Consider the following 22,672-nt stretch of genomic DNA (forward strand, 5'->3'; position numbering starts at 1 on the left):
ATAGCTAATATATATTCACAGAAGGACAGACAAAAAGTAAAAGCTTTATTCAAAAAACAGCACCTTTAGAATCCCAATGACTGGGGCACTCACCACTTCCTAGACCCAGACAGCAACAATGCAACTCTCTCCCTAGGAGTGATGTTTGCAGCAAAGTTGTAGGAAAATGGAAAGACTGCACCAGGTCACGTGGTGTGTCGGACAGGACTTCCCCTGCTATGAAAAAGGAGCTAAGCTATTTTTAGCTGCGCAACACACAAAACTAAAGTGAAACCTGTTTGTTCCAAGCCAAAAGCACAGTCTATGAGCCCAAAAACTCTCACATTAAAGCAGTAATAAATAACCCCTCGCTGTTCAAATAATTTCCCTGAAGGAGATATTAACCCTTGATCCTATCAAGGCATAAAGGAGCCACACTGCGACCCTGTACAAATGTTTATATATAAAATGGTCTTATCTCCAGGATCCATGCTGTGGAACAGGCACAGCCTCTCAAGTTTGACAGTCTTGCAGCTACGCTTCTGACATGGACTTGAGTGTGTAACAGCAAGCAGTGAAACTCGTCAACACTGATTGCTCAGGAGCTGTTAGGGTTCGCAGAAAAACTTTCCCTGCATCTCCAGACACTAACTTTCATCAATACTCTCACTGAGAGGATGATATGATTACTTAAAACTCCAGTCCTTTCTTGAAGGGAACATACCCATAAAAGGACTATCCAAATCTTCTGCCACCTCCTAAAGGCAAAGAATGACTGGGGGATAGGGGAAGTGGTAGGGATATTTAAGCCTTTTGCTGGGGTGTCTTTGCCTCCTCCTGGTGGCCAGGTGTTGTATTTACCAACAGTAAGGAATGAAGTCGAAGACTCTCCCTGCCTTATGAAAGGAAATTATTTAAGTAAAAGTTATTGCTGTTTCTCAGTGGTATACGCACATATGCTGCGAGGAGCAGTGTACCAGTATTTAAACAGCTATGACTACGGCGTGCAGCCAAAACACGGAAGCTCCACTAGCCAGGTGGTTGACACTATATGACTGAATATTGCTTTTGTATTGCCTATTAATTGAATATGGAAAATAAAATTAAAGTTTTCATTGAGTGCTCCTGACTATGGGATTTTTTTTTTGCACCAGTATTTAAACACCACCCCTGCCCACAGTGTAAGGAGTGGTTTGTGTTACACAAATTAAAAGCACAGTTCACCCAAAATGTTTCTACCCTTTAAATTATTCCCAATTATCCATTTTACCTACTGGAGTGTATTAAATGGTTTACAAGTAGCTCCTTTACCTAGTCTCAGCATTTGAAATGGCTGATTAAGCCTATGGTATCCCCCCCCTATTATGAACGTTTCTATACTGGAGTCTAGGCTATTGATAAAGCTAAGTAATCACAGCCAGCAGAAGAAACTACACTACCAGTGGGGTGCAGGATAGTTTAAGTAATGAAAGCTTTGGTTTTCCACAAATATAAGATAAGGAAGCAAGTGTATGTACACAAAGTGATAACATAATGAGACCTGATATTACTTTTAAGTTCAACCCATTGTAATGGGCTGCGGTTTAAAATCATAAAACCAGCTACTTGGTATACACAAAACTGAAAACGCAATTTCTCATACATTTTATACACTGCAGCTGGTATAACAAGTCATTGAAAATACTTAAATGGAAAAATAATTTTACAGTGTACTGTGCTTATTTTTCAAATTGAAATGCACCTATACACATTTGAATGTTCACTTTTCTATCCCTGTGACCTCATGATTTAGATAAAGCACAGATTTTTAAAGCACTTCCCAATTTACTTATATTATTGGCTTCCTTCTCTCTGTATCCTTTGTTGACAAGAATACCTAGGTATTTTCAGAGGCAGCAAAGCACTACTTGGAGCTAGCTGTTGATTGGTTGCTGCACATTTATGCCTCGTCACTGTCTCACCCAATGTTTTCAGCTAGCTCCTAGTAGTGCACTACTGCTCCTTCAACAAAAAATACAAAAAGGTAATTTGATAAGAGAAGTAAATAAGTAAATTAAAAAGATCTTTAAAATTGTATGTTTAATCTGAATCATGAAAAAAAATCATGATTTTTTGTCCCTTTAATTGATCAGATTTCAAGCAATGTGTTAGAGAAAATGTACCAAAGTGTATATTGTAGGTATGTAAAGCAGTAGTCAGCAGTATTAGAATGAACATAATCAAACTAATGCAAGATTAAAGGGATGTTTTAGCTGTCCTTCATTATAAAACCTTACATATAGTTAAACCCTCAGCAGATGTTTCTTACCTGCTTAGAATACCCGCCATATATAACAACATTGCCCTCTTGGGTGGTAGTCATGTGGCAACCAGATCTAGGTAAAGGGGCCGTTCCAGAGGGTGACAGCTTTGTCCATTTGAATGAGTCCAGATTAAAAGTGTACACATCATTGTAATAAATGTAATCCCTAGAACAGAACAGCACAGTTTGGAAAAATAAATCAGTAATCACAATTTGCAAATAGTTCAGGAATTGTAACCATTTATTAAAAGGTTTGGGTTATAGCTTGAGAGGCAGCACATACAGGAATAGGCTACAGTCCCCAACAGAAAAACAAACTTTATTTTTAAATTTATGCTTAACTGATAAATTTGTTTCTTTCGTGACACGGTGAGTCCACGGATCATCATAATTACTATTGGGAATATCACTCCTGACCAGCAGGAGGAGGCAAAGAGCACCACAGCCAAAGCTGTTAAATACCACTCCCCTTACCCACAACCCCCAGTCATTCGACCAAAGGGAAAGGAGAAAGGAAGTAATATAAGGTGCAGAGGTGCCTGAGGTTTAAATAAACATAAACTGTCTGAAAATACAGGGCGGGCCATGGATTCACTGTGTCAAGAAAGAAACAAATTTATCAGGTAAGCATAAATGTAATGTTCTTTCTAATGACACAGTGAGTCCACGGATCATCATAATTACTATTGGGAATCAATACCCAAGCTAGAGGACACAGATGATAAGGGAGGGACAAGACAGTTAGCCTAAACAGAAGGCACCACTGCTTGAAGAACCTTTCTCCCAAAAGAAGCCTCAGCTGAAGCAAAATAAACAAATTTGTAAAATTTTGAAAAAAGTGTGCAAAGACGACCAAGAAGCATCCTTGCCAATCTGCTCTACCAAAGCACCATTTTTGAAGGCGTGGAATGAGCCGTGATCTTCTCAGAAGGCTGCTGCTCAGCAGTCTCATACGCCAAGCGAATACTCCTCAACCAAAAAGAAAGAGAAGTAGCCATAGCTTTCTGATCCTTGCGTTTCCCAGAAAAAAAACGACAAACAAAACAAAAGACTATCGAAAGTCCTCAATAGTCTGCAAGAAGAAAATTTGGCGCATGTACCACATCTAGGTTGTGGAACAAACCCTCCTTATGAAAGGAAGGAAAAGGGTACAAATATTTCCTGACCAATAAATCTAAATTAAACCACTTTAGGAAGAAAACCTAACTTAGTACACAGAACTACCTTATCCGAAAAAAAGATACGATAAGGAGAAACATACTGTAACGCCTAGAGTTCAGAGATTCCCTAGCAGAAACAAAACCTTCCAAGATAACATCTTAATATCTAAGGAATGAATAGGCTCAAGCAGAGCCTGATGTAAAGCTATAAGAACAAGATGATAACTCCAAAGTGGAGCAACTAAATAAAACACAGGCCTGAAGCTGACCTAGGCCTGACAAAAGGATTGGACATCCAGCACGTCTGAGACCCCTGTAATGCAGAAAAGATTGGGATGATAACTAACCTCTGAGGATACTGACCAAAAACCCCTTCTCCAAAACTTCCTGGAGAAAGACAATTCCCAGGAATCCTGACCCTACCCCAAGAGAAACCCTTGGATTCACACCAAGAGGATATTTACGATAAATCTTATGGCCATTAGAGAAACCAACTCTCTCTCCTGTCTTAAACTTAAATAACACGTTAAAAGAGAGAAAAAACGGAGGGAAAAATATGCAAGACTGTTTCCTAAGAAGAAAAAACTTCATAAGCTTGGCAAACTATCAAAACAGCAGAACCAACTCCAGAAACCTCCCCCATTTTAGGGTTTACCTGGAAAACACCTCCGGACGGTGAACCACTCCCCAAAGAAAATCATCAGTCTGATCAAAAATACCAAATATTCACCCCCAAAAGAGGAAAACAGAAAGCCATTGAGAGTTGTCACAGAACAAATAAATCGCCTCCTATAAGACTAAGGAACACAGAGTCTTAGTAGATGATGTAAGTCATAGAGATAAAAAAGAATATTAAATGACAACTGAAGCCAAGCCATCAGAGGAAAATAACTCGCCCTCACCAGAAAAAGAGGAACGCAGACACTTCCAAGATTAAGAATCTGCATGCCTCCCAGGAATGTTCCCAAAAACACACACCCTGAGGCAGGTACTTCCCAAAGCCAGAACCGGAGGGAGACTCTTGTCTACTGACCTAGATCTATCCACTGAGACAGATCTAAAATTCTCCATTTTAGAGGAAAAAAAAGCAAACGAAATGATATCTCCAATTCCCTCCCAGCCATTAGGTTGCAAAACTACTAAGCTATCTACCGGACCACCAGAGATTGCTGATGGCCGGACAGAGAACAGCAGGGAGAACAAAAGGAAAAACTCCTAGACTACCTGGTCTCAGCTAGAAAGCTCTACTAGATAGGGAATCTATGAAAGACCCCAATAAATCCCCCTTGCAGATGGAGCAAAGGAATTCCTCTCCAGAACCATTTCCCAACCATAGGAAAGAAGACTGGACAAAGTCTCAAGAAAAAGAGTTTGCTCGCAGGAAGAAAACACCTGATCATTTAATATGATCCAGAATCTCCCTTGCAACATTCTGAGACCTAGGAGTCCTTCTAGGAAGACAAACCTCAGAAACCTGAGAAGATACCAATCATAGGAATAAACCATACACATAATAAAAGGTCTATGTTGGCAATGAACAGACCCTTCTTGAACCCAAGAAAAAACATAATTTATGCTTACCTGATAAATTCCTTTCTTCTGTTGTGTGATCAGTCCACGGGTCATCATTACTTCTGGGATATAACTCCTCCCCAACAGGAAATGCAAGAGGATTCACCCAGCAGAGCTGCATATAGCTCCTCCCCTCTACGTCACTCCCAGTCATTCGACCAAGAATCAACGAGAAAGGAGAAACCAAGGGTGAAGTGGTGACTGGAGTATAATTTAAAAGATATTTACCTGCCTTAAAAAACAGGGCGGGCCGTGGACTGATCACACAACAGAAGAAAGGAATTTATCAGGTAAGCATAAATTATGTTTTCTTCTGTTATGTGTGATCAGTCCACGGGTCATCATTACTTCTGGGATACCAATACCAAAGCAAAAGTACACGGATGACGGGAGGGATAGGCAGGTTCATTATACAGAAGGAACCACTGCCTGAAGAACCTTTCTCCCAAAAATAGCCTCAGAAGAAGCAAAAGTGTCAAATTTGTAAAATTTGGAAAAAGTATGAAGCGAAGACCAAGTTGCAGCCTTGCAAATCTGTTCAACAGAGGCCTCATTCTTAAAGGCCCAAGTGGAAGCCACAGCTCTAGTAGAATGAGCTGTAATTCTTTCAGGAGGCTGCTGTCCAGCAGTCTCATAGGCTAAACGAATTATGCTACGAAGCCAGAAGGAGAGAGAGGTAGCCGAAGCCTTATGACCTCTCCTCTGACCAGAGTACACGATAAACAGGGAAGACGTTTGTCGAAAATCCTTAGTTGCCTGCAAGTAGAACTTGAGGGCACGAACTACATCCAGATTGTGTAGAAGACGTTCCTTCTTTGAAGAAGGATTCGGGCACAGGGAAGGCACCACGATCTCTTGATTGATGTTCCTGTTAGTGACTACCTTAGGTAAGAACCCAGGTTTTGTACGCAGAACTACCTTATCTGAATGAAAAATCAAATAAGGAGAATCACAATGTAAAGCTGATAACTCAGAGACTCTCCGAGCCGAAGAAATAGCCATTAAAAATAACACTTTCCAAGATAACAACTTTATATCAATGGAATGAAGGGGTTCAAACGGAACTCCTTGTAGAACGTTAAGAACAAGGTTTAAACTCCATGGCGGAGCAACAGTTTTAAACACAGGCTTGATCCTAGCTAAAGCCTGACAAAAGGCCTGGACGTCTGGATTTTCTGACAGACGCCTGTGTAACAAGATGGACAGAGCTGAGATCTGTCCCTTTAATGAGCTAGCCGATAAACCCTTTTCTAAACCTTCTTGTAGAAAGGACAATATCCTAGGAATCCTAACCTTACTCCAGGAGTAACCTTTGGATTCGCACCAGTATAGGTATTTACGCCATATCTTGTGGTAAATCCTTCTGGTAACAGGCTTCCTAGCCTGTATCAGGGTATCAATAACCGACTCAGAAAGACCACGTTTTGATAAAATCAAGCGTTCAATTTCCAAGCAGTCAGCTTCAGAGAAGTTAGATTTTGATGTTTGAATGGACCCTGTATCAGAAGGTCCTGTCTTAGAGGTAGAGACCAAGGCGGACAGGATGACATGTCCACTAGATCTGCATACCAAGTCCTGCGTGGCCATGCAGGCGCTATTAGAATCACTGATGCTCTCTCCTGTTTGATTTTGGCAATCAATCGAGGAAGCAGCGTGAAGGGTGGAAACACATAAGCCATCCCGAAGTTCCAAGGTGCTGTCAAAGCATCTATCAGAACCGCTCCCGGATCCCTGGATCTGGACCCGTAGCGAGGAAGTTTGGCGTTCTGGCGAGACGCCATGAGATCTATCTCTGGTTTGCCCCAACGTCGAAGTATTTGGGCAAAGACCTCCGGATGAAGTTCCCACTCCCCCGGATGAAAAGTCTGGCGACTCAAGAAATCCGCCTCCCAGTTCTCCACTCCCGGGATGTGGATTGCTGACAGGTGGCAAGAGTGAGACTCTGCCCAGCGAATTATCTTTGATACTTCCATCATTGCTAGGGAGCTTCTTGTCCCTCCTTGATGGTTGATGTAAGCTACAGTCGTGATGTTGTCCGACTGAAACCTGATGAACCCCCGAGTTTTTAACTGGGGCCAAGCCAGAAGGGCATTGAGAACTGCTCTCAATTCCAGAATGTTTATTGGCAGGAGACTTTCCTCCTGATTCCATTATCCCTGAGCCTTCAGAGAATTCCAGACAGCGCCCCAACCTAGTAGGCTGGCGTCTGTTGTTACAATTGTCCAGTCCGGCCTGCTGAATGGCATCCCCCTGGACAGATGTGGCCGAGAAAGCCACCATAGAAGAGAGTTTCTGGTCTCTTGATCCAGATTCAGAGTAGGGGACAAGTCTGAGTAATCCCCATTCCACTGACTCAGCATGCACAATTGCAGCGGTCTGAGATGTAGACGTGCAAAGGGTACTATGTCCATTGCTGCTACCATTAAGCCGATCACCTCCATGCATTGAGCTACTGACGGGAGTTGAATGGAATGAAGGACACGGCATGCATTTAGAAGCTTTGTTAATCTGTCTTCTGTCAGATAAATCTTCATTTCTACAGAATCTATAAGAGTCCCCAAGAATGGAACTCTTGTGAGAGGAAAGAGAGAACTTTTCTTTTCGTTCACTTTCCATCCATGCGACCTTAGAAATGCCAGAACTAACTCTGTATGAGACTTGGCAGTTTGAAAGCTTGAAGCTTGTATCAGAATGTCGTCTAGGTACGGAGCTACCGAAATTCCTCGCGGTCTTAGTACCGCCAGAAGGGCACCCAGAACCTTTGTGAAGATTCTTGGAGCCGTAGCCAATCCGAATGGAAGAGCTACAAACTGGTAATGCCTGTCTAAGAAGGCAAACCTTAGATACCGGAAATGATCTTTGTGAATCGGTATGTGAAGGTAAGCATCCTTTAAATCCACTGTGGTCATGTACTGACCCTTTTGGATCATGGGTAAGATTGTCCGAATAGTTTCCATCTTGAACGATGGAACTCTTAGGAATTTGTTTAGGATCTTTAAATCCAAGATTGGCCTGAAAGTTCCCTCTTTTTTGGGAACCACAAACAGGTTTGAGTAAAACCCTTGTCCTTGTTCCGACCGCGGAACCGGATGGATCACTCCCATTAATAACAGATCTTGTACACAGCGTAGAAACGCTTCTTTCTTTATCTGGTTTGTTGACAACCTTGACAGATGAAATCTCCCTCTTGGGGGAGAGAATTTGAAGTCTAGAAGGTATCCCTGAGATATGATCTCTAGCGCCCAGGGATCCTGAACATCTCTTGCCCAAGCCTGGGCGAAGAGAGAGAGTCTGCCCCCCACTAGATCCGGTCCCGGATCGGGGGCCCTCGGTTCATGCTGTCTTTGGGGCAGCAGCAGGTTTCCTGGCCTGCTTGCCCTTGTTCCAGGACTGGTTAGGTTTCCAGCCTTGTCTGTAACGAGCAACAGCTCCTTCCTGTTTTGGTGCAGTGGAAGTTGGTGCTGCTCCTGCTTTGAAATTCCGAAAGGGACGAAAATTAGACTGTCTAGCCTTAGCTTTGGCTTTGTCTTGAGGCAGGGCGTGGCCCTTACCTCCTGTAATGTCAGCGATAATTTCTTTCAAACCGGGCCCAAATAAAGTTTGCCCCTTGAAAGGTATATTAAGTAATTTGGACTTAGAAGTTACATCAGCTGACCAGGATTTTAGCCACAGCGCCCTACGTGCCTGAATGGCGAATCCTGAGTTCTTAGCCGTAAGTTTGGTTAAATGTACTACGGCCTCCGAAATGAATGAATTAGCTAGTTTAAGGACTCTAAGCCTGTCCGTAATGTCGTCCAGCGTAGCTGAACTAAGGTTCTCTTCCAGAGACTCAATCCAAAATGCTGCCGCAGCCGTAATCGGCGCGATGCATGCAAGGGGTTGCAATATAAACCCTTGTTGAACAAACATTTTCTTAAGGTAACCCTCTAATTTTTTATCCATTGGATCTGAAAAAGCACAGCTATCCTCCACCGGGATAGTGGTACGCTTAGCTAAAGTAGAAACTGCTCCCTCCACCTTAGGGACCGTTTGCCATAAGTCCCGTGTGGTGGCGTCTATTGGAAACATCTTTCTAAATATTGGAGGGGGTGAGAACGGCACACCGGGTCTATCCCACTCCTTAGTAACAATTTCAGTTAGTCTCTTAGGTATAGGAAAAACGTCAGTACTCGCCGGTACCGCAAAGTATTTATCCAACCTACACAATTTCTCTGGTATTGCAACAGTGTTACAATCATTAAGAGCCGCTAAAACCTCCCCTAGTAATACACGGAGGTTCTCCAATTTAAATTTAAAATTTGAAATATCTGAATCCAATCTGTTTGGATCAGAACCGTCACCCACAGAATGAAGCTCTCCGTCCTCATGCTCTGCAAGCTGTGACGCAGTATCAGACATGGCCCTAGTATTATCAGCGCACTCTGTTCTCACCCCAGAGTGATCACGCTTGCCTCTTAGTTCTGGTAATTTAGCCAAAACTTCAGTCATAACAGTAGCCATATCTTGTAATGTTATCTGTAATGGCCGCCCAGATGTACTAGGCGCCACAATATCACGCACCTCCCGGGCGGGAGATGCAGGTACTGACACGTGAGGCGAGTTAGTCGGCATAACTCTCCCCTCGCTGTTTGGTGAAATTTGTTCAATTTGTACAGATTGGCTTTTATTTAAAGTAGCATCAATACAGTTAGTACATAAATTTCTATTGGGCTCCACCTTGGCATTGGAACAAATGACACAGGTATCTTCCTCTGAATCAGACATGTTTAACACACTAGCAATAAACTTGCAACTTGGTTATAATCTTATTTAACAAAAACGTACTGTGCCTCAAAGAAGCACTAAACGATTAAATGACAGTTGAAATAATGAACTGAAAAACAGTTATAGCATCAATCCTTAAAAACAACACAACTTTTAGCAAAGGTTTGTTCCCCTTAGTAACGTAACAATAATTAAATTTGAAACATAAAAATTACAGAGCAACGTTTTTAATCACAGTCAATATATAAGTCTCACAGCTCTGCTGAGAGAATCTACCTCCCTCCAAAGAAGTTTGAAGACCCCTGAGTTCTGTTAGAGATGAACCGGATCATGCAGGAAATACAAGAGTAACTGACTGGAAATTTTTGATGCGTAGCAAAGAGCGCCAAAAACGGCCCCTCCCCCTCACACACAGCAGTGAGAGAGAAACGAAACTGTCACAATTAAAACAAGCAACTGCCAAGTGGAAAAATAATGCCCAAACATTAATTCACTCAGTACCTCAGAAAATGTAAACGATTCTACATTCCAGCAAAAACGTTTAACATAATAAATACCTATTCAAAGGTTTAATGTACTTTTAACAGAGTAATTCCAGTGAAATACCATCCCCAGAATACTGAAGTGTAGAGTATACATACATTCATTATAACGGTATGGCAGGATTTTCTCATCAATTCCATTCAGAAAATAAAAACTGCTACATACCTCAATGCAGATTCATCTGCCCGCTGTCCCCTGATCTGAAGCTTTTACCTCCCTCAGATGGCCGAGAAACAGCAATATGATCTTAACTACTCCGGTTAAAATCATAGTAAAAACTCTGGTAGATTCTTCTTCAAACTCTGCCAGAGAGGCAATAACACGCTCCGGTGCTATTGTAAAATAACAAACTTTTGATTGAAGTTATAAAAACTAAGTATAATCACCATAGTCCTCTCACACATCCTATCTAGTCGTTGGGTGCAAGAGAATGACTGGGAGTGACGTAGAGGGGAGGAGCTATATGCAGCTCTGCTGGGTGAATCCTCTTGCATTTCCTGTTGGGGAGGAGTTATATCCCAGGAGTAATGATGACCCGTGGACTGATCACACATAACAGAAGAAATGGATACTACTTTGAAAGTCAAAATCTGAAGAACCTGAAGAAAAAACTTCTCGTTCCCGGTAAGCTAACAACCAGCACCTAAAGATGGGTTTGAACCCTGGACCTTCTGTTAGTAAGCCCAGTGAGCTAGCCACTAAGCTTCACAACATAACATTAGAACAATCACTCCAAGAAATTAAGATCTTGAACCAAGTTCAAGGAAAACCTCTCATCAAAACCAGACAGTAGATACTCAAGAATGAGAAATCTACCCACAGAAGGAAATCTTAAGAATAAACCAAGATTAATGGGTGACAAACCCTGCAGAAAAAGGAAAAGAAAAACTTTCTGTTGGCCCTACTATCTTGACATGTGGAAGAGCCAACCAAATCCAACAAAGTCTCATCCTTGAAAGGAAAACACCAGAAGCGTGGCATTGTAGAAACCTAAAATACTAAAACTGCCACTGCAGCTATAAACCTAGGCTGAACCACTGAGCCACAGGTAGGTTACTCCACTGACCAAGAAAACAGCCACAATACATTCTGTTTTGATAAGAAATAAAAAGAATTAAAAGGACACAAAGTGGGGGGCGTGCCCGGGCTCAGGCTGAAGATGGCCGCAAATCTGGGAGCTCTGGCTAAATAAATTGCATTCCGCCATGTAATTCCTACAATTTGATGCCATCCAGCACAGAATTGTGAAGTATCTGATAGAGAATAGTTTCCTGGCAATGGTGATACTTATTTTATGCAACTCCAGGGTCTCTTAGACCGGATCGCTGCAGATTAGTTCTTGGCGGGAATTTCTCAGCACCCCCCCCCCCCCGGGGAACCGGGTACAAGGAGATAACTTCCTAATCTCCATTCTCCTTTATACCATCTACAATATTGATTATGGAGGAGCTAATCGAAGCTGTACAGGGCTGGATGTCTGATTTTGACTGTATAATGCAGGCGAGATTTGACCGCCTTCAGTCCCACATGGCCCTTGCTCGCGCCGGGAGGGATCTACCTGAAAATGTGAAAGGGGCGAACACGGAGCTTCGTAAGCTAGAAGGAGACATATTGGATGCCAATTACTTGGACACCGCTACAAGTATTCAGGTATGCGCACAGTCGGGAGCTTGTGGAATCCCCCTGCCTGCCTTGGCTCCTACCCGGGGAGATGCGGCCAGCTCTCTGGGGCGGGACCGAGATGGGACACAGGCTGGACGGATGACAGGAGCTACTATGTCTGCCAAGCCCCAACTACCAACATCGGGTCTCTTTTACCTGCCTGGTTCAGGACAATTATTGCTGACTGAGGAGGGCTGTGGGATTATGGGGCCTCTGCCCGTGGTCCCGATGCCATCTGCAGGAGCCGCCTTCTGGCGGATATCATGGAGTCCTAATTCATATGCGAGGAGTGCCTTCCGGACCGGTGTCGGGTAATGGTACTCAGTTTCTGTTGATTTGTTCCCGCTCGCTCCTCAAACACTGAACTGTAGGTGTGTGCGGGTATGAACTTGCTCTAGCTGAAGTGTGGGTATTATGGCTCCGGAACTCTTTATTTGACCGACCCAAGCTTAAACTCAGGACATTTGAGGGCTCTGTGCCCGGACTGTTGGATGTGCCGATGGTGCAAACATATTAGTTGCTCAATTTAATACAGTCTAAGGTTTAGATAATCTACCAGTAATGTTATGTTCACTATTTTCCTAGAAAGTGCCTCATGGTTTGTTCAGCTACAGATATATACTCTGAGGCAGGTCTGGCCACTTGTGAGCAGTTTGGGGAAACTCAGGGTTGGTTAGTGGGACGCCACTTAACTCGCTCTAGGCTCTGTGGGGCCCCTATGGCTACTACCCCCTCTATAGTGGGATGCTACATAATTCATTCAAAGCGTGTGTGATTGCAGCTGCCCATCTGGCAATGTTCTTTATTTAAGCAGACATTCTATGTATTGTTGTCATGTATCTTGGCACTGCAACAGGATCAGTATCTCACACTTCATTAATGTGTTAGGTTATATGGAGCCCCTATAGCTGTTATCTTCTATATGTACCCCATAATTATTATAAACGCACGTGACCTGACAAGTGGCCGCTGCTCTTTAACTGAGGTAGGTCCTAATTGCAATGTAACTGTATATACTAATTTCTGGTACGTTTATTCATAAGTTTAATAGGGTCTTCTCTGTCCAGTACTGATAAGTATGCTGAACCTTACTAATAAGCTGCAACATAGAGGGCACCTACAAATGTAATCCTCTGCAGGTAGAAACAGGCTACATATATGTTCTTGTGCATTCTAGGGGGGCTCCTCCTATATGTTATATTGAGGAGTTATATGTTTAGTTTTATATACTGAAGACAGCTTTAGGCCTATTCATTCCTGAGCAGCAATGTATTCATTACAACTAGGCTGCACAATTATAATTGTTCTGTATGTTGGCTGTCCACTAGACATCAGCACATTATTTTGTATTATGGGGCCCGATAGTGGCCATATTAATAATTCCCCCCAATTTCCACCCCTCATCCCTATATGACACTAGTGGCCTGAGAGGGGCCACTGCCGTTTGAGTTGGGGTATTTCTTGTTTAAACCTAGTTTATTAAAATCCTGGGGGGTACCTATTACATTACGTAAATGGAAAAGGAGGTGCATTAAGCTGTCTGCACTGTCAACTGTAGGTATTTTGCAGCTGCGTGATGTAGGGCATTACATCTTATAGTTTTCCTGAGCTAGTCCTGATATGCCCACGACTTTAAATTTCTACATAGTATAAAGAATGTAACAGACCGTGGACCACATTTCTTGTTAATAGATGTGTCATTTCAAAGGTCTAGATGAGATTAGATGAAACTTGATTTGTAGTCCTACATAGATATAACAATCAGACTCATAAGTTTATATATCACTATGTATGGTAATACTTAAGATCTTATGTTTTGCCTTATTAGATTGACACACTGTACTGTGCATATTTATCTGTTATCTGTGTCTGTTCACCTCAATAAAAATTATAAAAAAAAACACAAAGGCCCTTGACTGGGTTCGAGCTCATGAACCTTCACCAGGCTACCACAACAGCCCTTAGCAGTCTAGCACAGCAAGTCTAAGCTGACAATGCATTGCTCTGAAAGAACAATTAAGCTCCAGCTTTTAAAAACAAAGCAATAGCACCTTGAATTGCAAACCTGAAAAGCGCGGCTAAACGCCCTTAAGAAACTCAAGGCGCTTCTCCTGTATTGACCTCGGAAGGATGAAGGCTTCGCCGGAGATCAAACCTGCACCTCTAGGGCTGCTACCTCAGCCACAATGCATTAGCATGCAGAGCTATCTGTCCTTAAATCTAAGAATTCTTAAGGAACTAGCTACCCTCCATAGGAGTCTAGGCTCGCTGGCCGCAGAAGAAAACCTTCTACGAAATGCACCATGCATTAAAATGGAGTCAGGCACAGAAAAATCCTTTAAAAGTACGGGAGACAGAGGGAAAAAAATCCCCAGGACCTCCTATTCCTGTGGAATCTCCATAGCACGACTAAAAACTCTTCCACCTAGGAAAGAAAATAATAGAAACTGAAACAGTTTACAAAACTTGCAAGGATTGACAACGGGAGTATCGGTGTCGTCCAGGTAGCTAAAAACCTCATTTAACAGTACACGAGGTGTGCAAGCATACATCTGAAGTGGTCCACTCCAGCATCAGATGAAGGAATTATACTGTCTAAATCTGAAGTTCCACCCCCAGAGAAACTACCGGCGTATCTTCCTCATCAGACCTATGAGAAAGAATCACCCAAATAGCAGCAGGCGAAACAGAAACCTTACAATCTGAATCTCTAATGTTCCACATGCAAATTTCGTTTAATATAGGAAAAGCAGATCATGCCACAAATACCACACAGATACCTGGGCAGAATAATCTGCCACAAATAACTCCCTAAGGAGATTGAAAGGAACCGCAGGGCACTGCATGTGACACCATGTAGGCTTGGGACCCTTAAGCAAAAAAACTGCGACATTGCCTAAACAGCAACTCCTGAGAGACATGGAGCTCAAAAAAATTAAATGAAAAACGGTTCTCCTAAAAATAGGAGAAAACAAATACAAGCAGACGTGAATCCAAAGGAATAGAATCACTCCCTCCATGGATAAAATCACAAACAAGCCCACCAAACCTTTTAAAAGCTGTGCTGTGACTTTAACTGAAATAATATTCAGCTTCAATTTACATGGCCCTGATTACATATCCCCTATAATAACATTCAGCCTCAAACATACATGGCTGATTGTAAATCTCCTGCATATTTATTCATAAACCCCAAGGGGGCAAAAAGTGCTAAACCACATCAGGGAGATAATAGGCTACGTTGCCACTGCAGGGACCAGAACCTGCAACCTAAAAACTGCGCATTTTAAAAAACACGCACTTCCAACCGACAAAGTTATACAATGAGCCCTTGCTGCGTATCCATAACTGAGCCACAGACAAACCATGAGGAAACAGAAACTCAAAGTACAATCATGAGAAAAAGTCACAATTCAATACACGGTCTGCTGTCATGAATCATAAAAAAAAGAGCCCTAATATTCCAAATTAACCCCTTCAGAACCAATAAAGGGTAAACCGTCTCTCAATGCCACTCTAAGTGCCTGCACCCTGCCATAATATATAACCTAGCTATATATACTGTCTGTCCCAAATAATGACTGCAGCTTAAAGTGCACTATTTCCCATCCTTAGAAGATAAATGGCACTTACCTGCATCTAGCCGTCCGGCAGCAGGACAGCTCACCTGGTTTGAGAGGCACCCTCCTCACATGGACCTGTGGAAAACAAAAAAAGACTGAATAAATCTACTCAGGCTTTTTAACAACAGGGCAGCAGCAACTGTTTGGGAGGCGCAGTGAGAATTATACCCCACAAGTTTCCAATGCTTAAAAGCCACCACTGCTCTACTGAAGAGACTGACATGGACTACGGCTAAACCCCCAAAAAAAAGATCAGCTCAAACTTGCTCTGCTTTAAAAATAAACTCTTGAATGAAGAATCAGCCACCTACTTTACCACCTCCTTGCAACTGATACAAGCAAAGAGAATGACTGGGGGTTGTGGGTAAGGGGAGTGGTATTTAACAGCTTTGGCTGTGGTGCTCTTTGCCTCCTCCTGCTGGTCAGGAGTGATATTCCCAATAGTAATTATGATGATCCGTGGACTCACTGTGTCATTAGAAAGAAAAATATTTTATTTATATTAAAATTACACACTAAACAGATCTTCATGTAAAATATTTATACAGGCACCATAAGTCACAAGAAGACACTGTATACACAGGTAATGCACACAGCAGTTACTGAATCTAAGCTGAAAAGCAATTTCTTCTTAAAAATCGTTTTATTGGAATGTTCTTTGTACAGACAATATTACACAGTGAATTACCAGATAGATCATTTTCCTCTTTCCTGGAGTTTATGTTGTCATCTTATTCATAAAATAAATTCACAGTATTTGGTTAAGTGACCAATTCATTAAAGGGATAGAAACATAGCAAAAATGCTTCTAGTTAAAATTATTACTGTTTTTCAGCGGCATACGCACATACAATGTGAAGGCCCGTGCTCCAGTATTGAAGCTCAAAGAGCTAGCGGTGGTGTAAATTGTGCAAAAGCTTAATTTGTGCCATACAAGCCACGGCCGACTCATTGAGAAGATGTGATGTTTCTACAGTGGTGCAAAGGCCCTCACAGCATATGTGCGTATGCTGCTAAGAAATAGTGGTAACTTTTACTAGATGCATATTTATTAATCAATCAATGCTAAAGTGTATTGCAAAAAATGCTTCTATTTTAAATTGAAATGCACCAATGCACATTTTACTTTTCACTTTTCTATCCTGTTAACTTTAGCGTTAAGGAGAATTTCAGTTCAAGATACATTTTTTTTTAAACTTTTAAAATAGGAGAAAACAATTCAGCACAGAAAGGGTCATCTTTGGCAGAAAAAAAGAACATTCATTGTAGTAGCAGTGGGCAGAATATAATGATGTTGATAAAGAAGTGCATTTTAGGTCCAAGGTAACAGCCCCTTTGGACTGAAGTTGGACAAAGCTAAATTTGAAAGGGACGGTCAACACTTAAATTGTTATTGTTTAAAAAGTTAGATAACACCTTTGCTACCCATTCCCCAGATTTGCACAACCAACATTGTTAAATTAATATACTTTATAACTTTTAAATCTCTGAATTTCTGCCTGTTTCTAATCCACTACAGACAGCCTCTTATAACATGCTTTTATATTTGCTTTTCCTAACAGAAGACTGCTAGTTCACGTGGGCCATATAGATAGCATTGTGTTAACGTCCATGCAGTTATTTAAGAGTTAGCACAACACAGTACTAAATGCAAGTCAATAGATAATAAAAAGTCATGTGATCAGGGGGCTGTCAGAAAATGCTTAGATGCAAGGTAATCACAGAGGTAAAAAGTGTAATTAAAGGGACAGTCAAGTCCAAAAAAAGCATTCATGATTCAAATAGGGCATGTTATTTTAAACAACTTTCCAATTCACTTTTATCACTAACTTTGCTCTCTTGGTATTATTATTTGAATGCTAAACCTAGGAGGTTCATATGCTAATTTCTTAGACCTTAAAGGGACAGTCAAGTATAAATTAAACTTTCATTATTCAGATAGGACTTTTAATTTTAATTGACTTTCCAATTTACTTTCATCATCAAATTTGCTTTTTTCTCTTGATTCTTAGTTTAAACTAAACATAGGTAGGCTCATGTGCTAATTTCTAAGCCTTTGAGGGCTGCCTCTTATCACATGCTTTTTAAATCTCTTTTCAACACAAAGAGACAGAAAGTACACGTGGGCTATATAGATAACACTGTGTTCAGGCACAGGGGGTTATTTAAGATCTAGCACAATACAATGCTAAATTTAAGACAATAGATAGTAAACAGTCACAGTCATGTGATCAGGGGGCTGGAAGAAGGTTCCTAGATATAAGGTAATCACAAAGGTAAAAAGTACATTAATATAACTGTGTTGGTTATGCAAAACTGGGGAATGAGTAATAAAGGGATTATCTATCTTTTAAAACAATAACAATTCTATGGTTGACTGTCCCTTTAAAGGCTGCCTCTAATCTGAATGTATTTTGACCACTAGATGGCATTAGTTCATGTGTTTCATATAGATAACATTGAGCTCATGCACGTGAAGTTACCCTGGAGTGAGCACTGATTGGATAAAATGCAAGTCTGTCAAAAGAACTGAAATAAGGGGACAGTTTGCAATAGTATAGATACAAGGTAATCAGAGAGGTAAAAAGTTAATTTCTATAACAGTGTTGGTTATGCAAAACTGGGGAATGGGTAATAAAGGGATTATCTTTCTTTTTAAACAACAGCATTTCTGGTGTTGATTGTCCCTTTAATATAACTGTGATGGTTATAAAAAAAAATGGGGAATGGGTAATAAAGGGATTATATTCTTAAAACAATAACAATTCTAGTGTAGACTGTCACTTGCAGCATCATTCATGTTTTCAGTAGATAAAGGGTTATTAAGAGAGCACTGCATTTATATGTCTGCTAGTGACAAATATATGTGCACATTAGCAATTAATTTTCTCACCTCGTGCTTTCATGGAAGCCCCCAAAAACTATGAGTTGTCTCTTGCTATAGACCATTCTGTGCCCACTTCTTCCAGATGGCCCACCTGTTGCCCTGTAGATGGAAAATATTTCTGCATGAAACAAAGAGGACCCTATTACCTTATAACAGTATGTAAAGGGCGAAACCCCAAATGCTAAATGATACAAACTCAGACTCTACAATTATGTAATAAAGAAGGCAAAAATATTTGTAACAATGTAACTGGTCTTTTTTATCACTGACATAACCACACAATCAATACGCATTCTTACAACCTTTATAAAGGCCAAACAGTATCATAATTTAGAATGTTACTGTAAATGTAAGGCGATTAAATGTCTAAAGTAACAAACTGCTTGATTTCTTTAGTATTAGGAGTTAAATACACAGTCCAAGACCCTCAAACATCGCATCATTGAGCAGCTCTAAAAGGATAAGTCAGGTCAGTGAGCCAATCAAGAACAGGCATATAAATACACATGGTCGATCACCAGCCCCCCCCCCCCCCCATGTGTATCTGCACTGAATTGGGGTATTGCAGGAACATATCTGTTTTGTAAGAGCATTTTATTTTTAAACCAATTAACTTCTTCAAACACACAGTCTTTATTTTTAGACTAGAATGTACCTTTGAAGTTTTATACGTTTTCTAGGAACACAATAATACAGTCTATTCCTCAGTCTCACTCAGCAGTATCTATTCAGATAACATTTATAACACTGATACACCACCCTTTACATTTTTGCTTCAAAGCTTTACTGACAACAGACCTTGTTTTTTTTCCCTTGGTATCTAGAGATTTGTACAGCAACGATGTAAGAGCTGTTGATTTTATCCTAGCAACCAAACTTCTTTCTAATGAAGATGGTTGCAAATGGGACAGGATGCACAAACATTGCATTAGGCAATGAAAAGTAAATATACCTGTATCCAAACCAACTAGGGATGTACCAAATAAGGATATTTTCTGGATTTATTTTATATTGGTTCCTTAAAGAGATATTGAACAATCTGTTTCATTGTTGTAATAAAAAAGTACTAAGCAGTGGGTTATACTTATAAGAAATCATTACAATATATATTTATCATTTTTAAATGATTTCAGCTTTTATTTATTTTTTAAACTTCAATTGTACAGGGTCCCTTACTTCCAGTCACAGGCCTACAAGGGGGCTGCGGTCTCTACAGGAAGGTTTACATAGCTTCGTATCAAATCTTCTAGATTCATTTTTGCTGGCTTACTAGTAAGTGAAAGCTAGATTCTGCCCAAGCTGCCTACATGCCTGCTCTTAATTTGCTGTGGGCAGTGGTTAAACTGAGAATTTCTAAGTGCTCATTTTGCAAAAAAACAAGCAAGTTGTTTGCTGTTCTTTACACAATCTATTTATTTTTATGTTTACTTAGATTTAGCATATTTGTTTTTAATAAAGGAGCACTGCTTAATATCCCTTTAATATAATCTAGCATGATAAGGTTGTCATTCAGACAAAGATATCTAAACCCTTTTCCTGTAGGCCAATATATGCTAACTATCCCTGACCACAATAAGTTCATAGTAATAACAGGTTATAGGGAAAAATAAAAATGTATGCTTAGCTGATAAATTAATTTCTTTCATGGTGGTGAGAGTCTAGAAGTTATTACTCCTGGGGATTCAACTCTTGGCCACAAGGAAGAAGCCAAGATACACCAAACTTCACAAATAGAAAGAGAAAAAGAGAGTAGAGAAGACCAAGCTGATTCAGTGCAATCTACACTACAGAAGCCTCCCTTTATGGAAAAAAAATACTTATACTTTATGACTGCATTAACCAGGAAGCTAAGTAACGACTGTAGCCTTCTGGCCCCTATGTGGACAAATGAAATGAACCATAAACATTAAAATTTCAAAGAAAAAATCTTTTCTTTCATGTAATTAGCAAGAGTCCATGAGCTAGTGACGTATGGGATATACATTCCTACCAGGAGGGGCAAAGTTTCCCAAACCTCAAAATGCCTATAAATACACCCCTCACCACACCCACAATTCAGTTTTACAAACTTTGCCTCCTATGGAGGTGGTGAAGTAAGTTTGTGCTAGATTCTACGTTGATATGCGCTCCGCAGCAAGTTGGAGCCCGGTTTTCCTCTCAGCGTGCAGTGAATGTCAGAGGGATGTGAGGAGAGTATTGCCTATTTGAATGCAGTGATCTCCTTCTATGGGGTCTATTTCATAGGTTCTCTGTTATCAGTCGTAGAGATTCATCTCTTACCTCCCTTTTCAGATCGACGATATACTCTTATTTATATACCATTACCTCTGCTGATTTTCGTTTCAGTACTGGTTTGGCTTTCTACAAACGTGTAGATGAGTGTCCTGGGGTAAGTAAATCTTATTTTCTGTGACACTCTAAGCTATGGTTGGGCACTTTATTTATAAAGTTCTAAATATATGTATTCAAACATTTATTTGCCTTGACTCAGAATGTTCAACATTCCTTATTTTCAGACAGTCAGTTTCATATTTGGGATAATGCGTTTGAATCAATCATTTTTTCTTACCTTAAAAATTTGACTTTTTTTCCCCTGTGGGCTGTTAGGCTCGCGGGGGCTGAAAATGCTTCATTTTATTGCGTCATTCTTGGCGCTGACTTTTTTGGCGCAAAAAATCTTTTCTGTTTCCGGCGTCATACGTGTCGCCGGAAGTTGCGTCATTTTTTGATGTCCTTTTGCGCCAAAAAATGTCGGCGTTCCGGATGTGGCGTCATTTTTGGCGCCAAAAAGCATTTAGGCGCCAAACAATGTGGGCGTATTATTTGGCGCCAAAAAATATGGGCGTCGCTTTTGTCTCCACATTATTTCAGTCTGATTTTTTCTTTGCTTCTGGTTACTAGAAGCTTGTTTATTGGCATTTTTTCCCATTCCTGAAACTGTCATTTAAGGAATTTGATCAATTTTGCTTTATATGTTGTTTTTTCTCTTACATATTGCAAGATGTCTCACGTTGCATCTGAGTCAGAAGATACTTCAGGAAAATTGCTGTCTAGTGCTGGAACTACCAAAGCTAAGTGTATCTGCTGTAAACTTTTGGTAGCTATTCCTCCGGCTGTTTGTATTAATTGTCATGACAAACTTGTTAAAGCAGATAATATTTCCTTTAGTAATGTACCATTGCCTGTTGCAGTTCCCTCAACATCTAAGGTGCAGAATGTTCCTGATAACATAAGAGATTTTGTTTCTGAATCCATCAAGAAGGCTATGTCTGTTATTTCTCCTTCTAGGAAACATAAAAAATCTTTTAAAACTTCTCTCTCTACAGATGAATTTTTAAATGAACATCATCATTCTGATTCTGATGACTCTTCTGGTTCAGAGGATTCTGTCTCAGAGATTGATGCTGATAAATCTTCATATTTATTTAAAATGGAATTTATTCGTTCTTTACTTAAAGAAGTACTAATTGCTTTAGAAATAGAGGATTCTGGTCCTCTTGATACTAATTCTAAACGTTTAGATAAGGTGTTTAAATCTCCTGTGGTTATTCCAGAAGTTTTTCCTGTTCCTAATGCTATTTCTGAAGTAATTTCCAGAGAATGGGATAAATTGGGTAATTCATTTACTCCTTCTAAACGTTTTAAGCAATTATATCCTGTGCCGTCTGACAGATTAGAATTTTGGGACAAAATCCCTAAAGTTGATGGGGCTATTTCTACCCTTGCTAAACGTACTACTATTCCTACGTCAGATGGTACTTCGTTTAAAGATCCTTTAGATAGGAAAATTGAATCCTTTCTAAGAAAAGCTTATCTGTGTTCAGGTAATCTTCTTAGACCTGCTATATCTTTGGCTGATGTTGCTGCAGCTTCAACTTTTTGGTTGGAGACTTTAGCGCAACAAGTAACAGATCATGATTCTCATAATATTATTATTCTTCTTCAGCATGCTAATAATTTTATCTGTGATGCCATTTTTGATATTATCAGAGTTGATGTCAGGTTTATGTCTCTAGCTATTTTAGCTAGAAGAGCTTTATGGCTTAAAACTTGGAATGCTGATATGGCTTCTAAATCAACTCTACTTTCCATTTCTTTCCAGGGTAACAAATTATTTGGTTCTCAGTTGGATTCCATTATCTCAACTGTTACTGGTGGGAAAGGAACTTTTTTACCACAG

The 22,672-nt window shown here is 40.5% G+C and overlaps 1 protein-coding gene across 1 annotated transcript in view; it reads right to left on the reverse strand.

The window, feature by feature from the left end:
* Nucleotides 1–22,672, reverse strand: part of KLHDC4 (kelch domain containing 4) — a 264,047-nt gene that overhangs the window by 165,014 nt on the left and 76,361 nt on the right. Inside the window, exons 6-7 of the mRNA XM_053701199.1 lie at nucleotides 18,499–18,591; nucleotides 2,288–2,447 (exon numbers count right to left, since the gene is read on the reverse strand). Coding sequence (XP_053557174.1) covers nucleotides 2,288–2,447; nucleotides 18,499–18,591 — 253 coding nt within the window. The remainder of the gene's footprint in view (nucleotides 1–2,287; nucleotides 2,448–18,498; nucleotides 18,592–22,672) is intronic.

This window comes from Bombina bombina, chromosome 1, assembly GCF_027579735.1.
Source record: "Bombina bombina isolate aBomBom1 chromosome 1, aBomBom1.pri, whole genome shotgun sequence".
In the NCBI taxonomy this organism is placed as follows: Eukaryota; Metazoa; Chordata; class Amphibia; order Anura; family Bombinatoridae; genus Bombina; species Bombina bombina.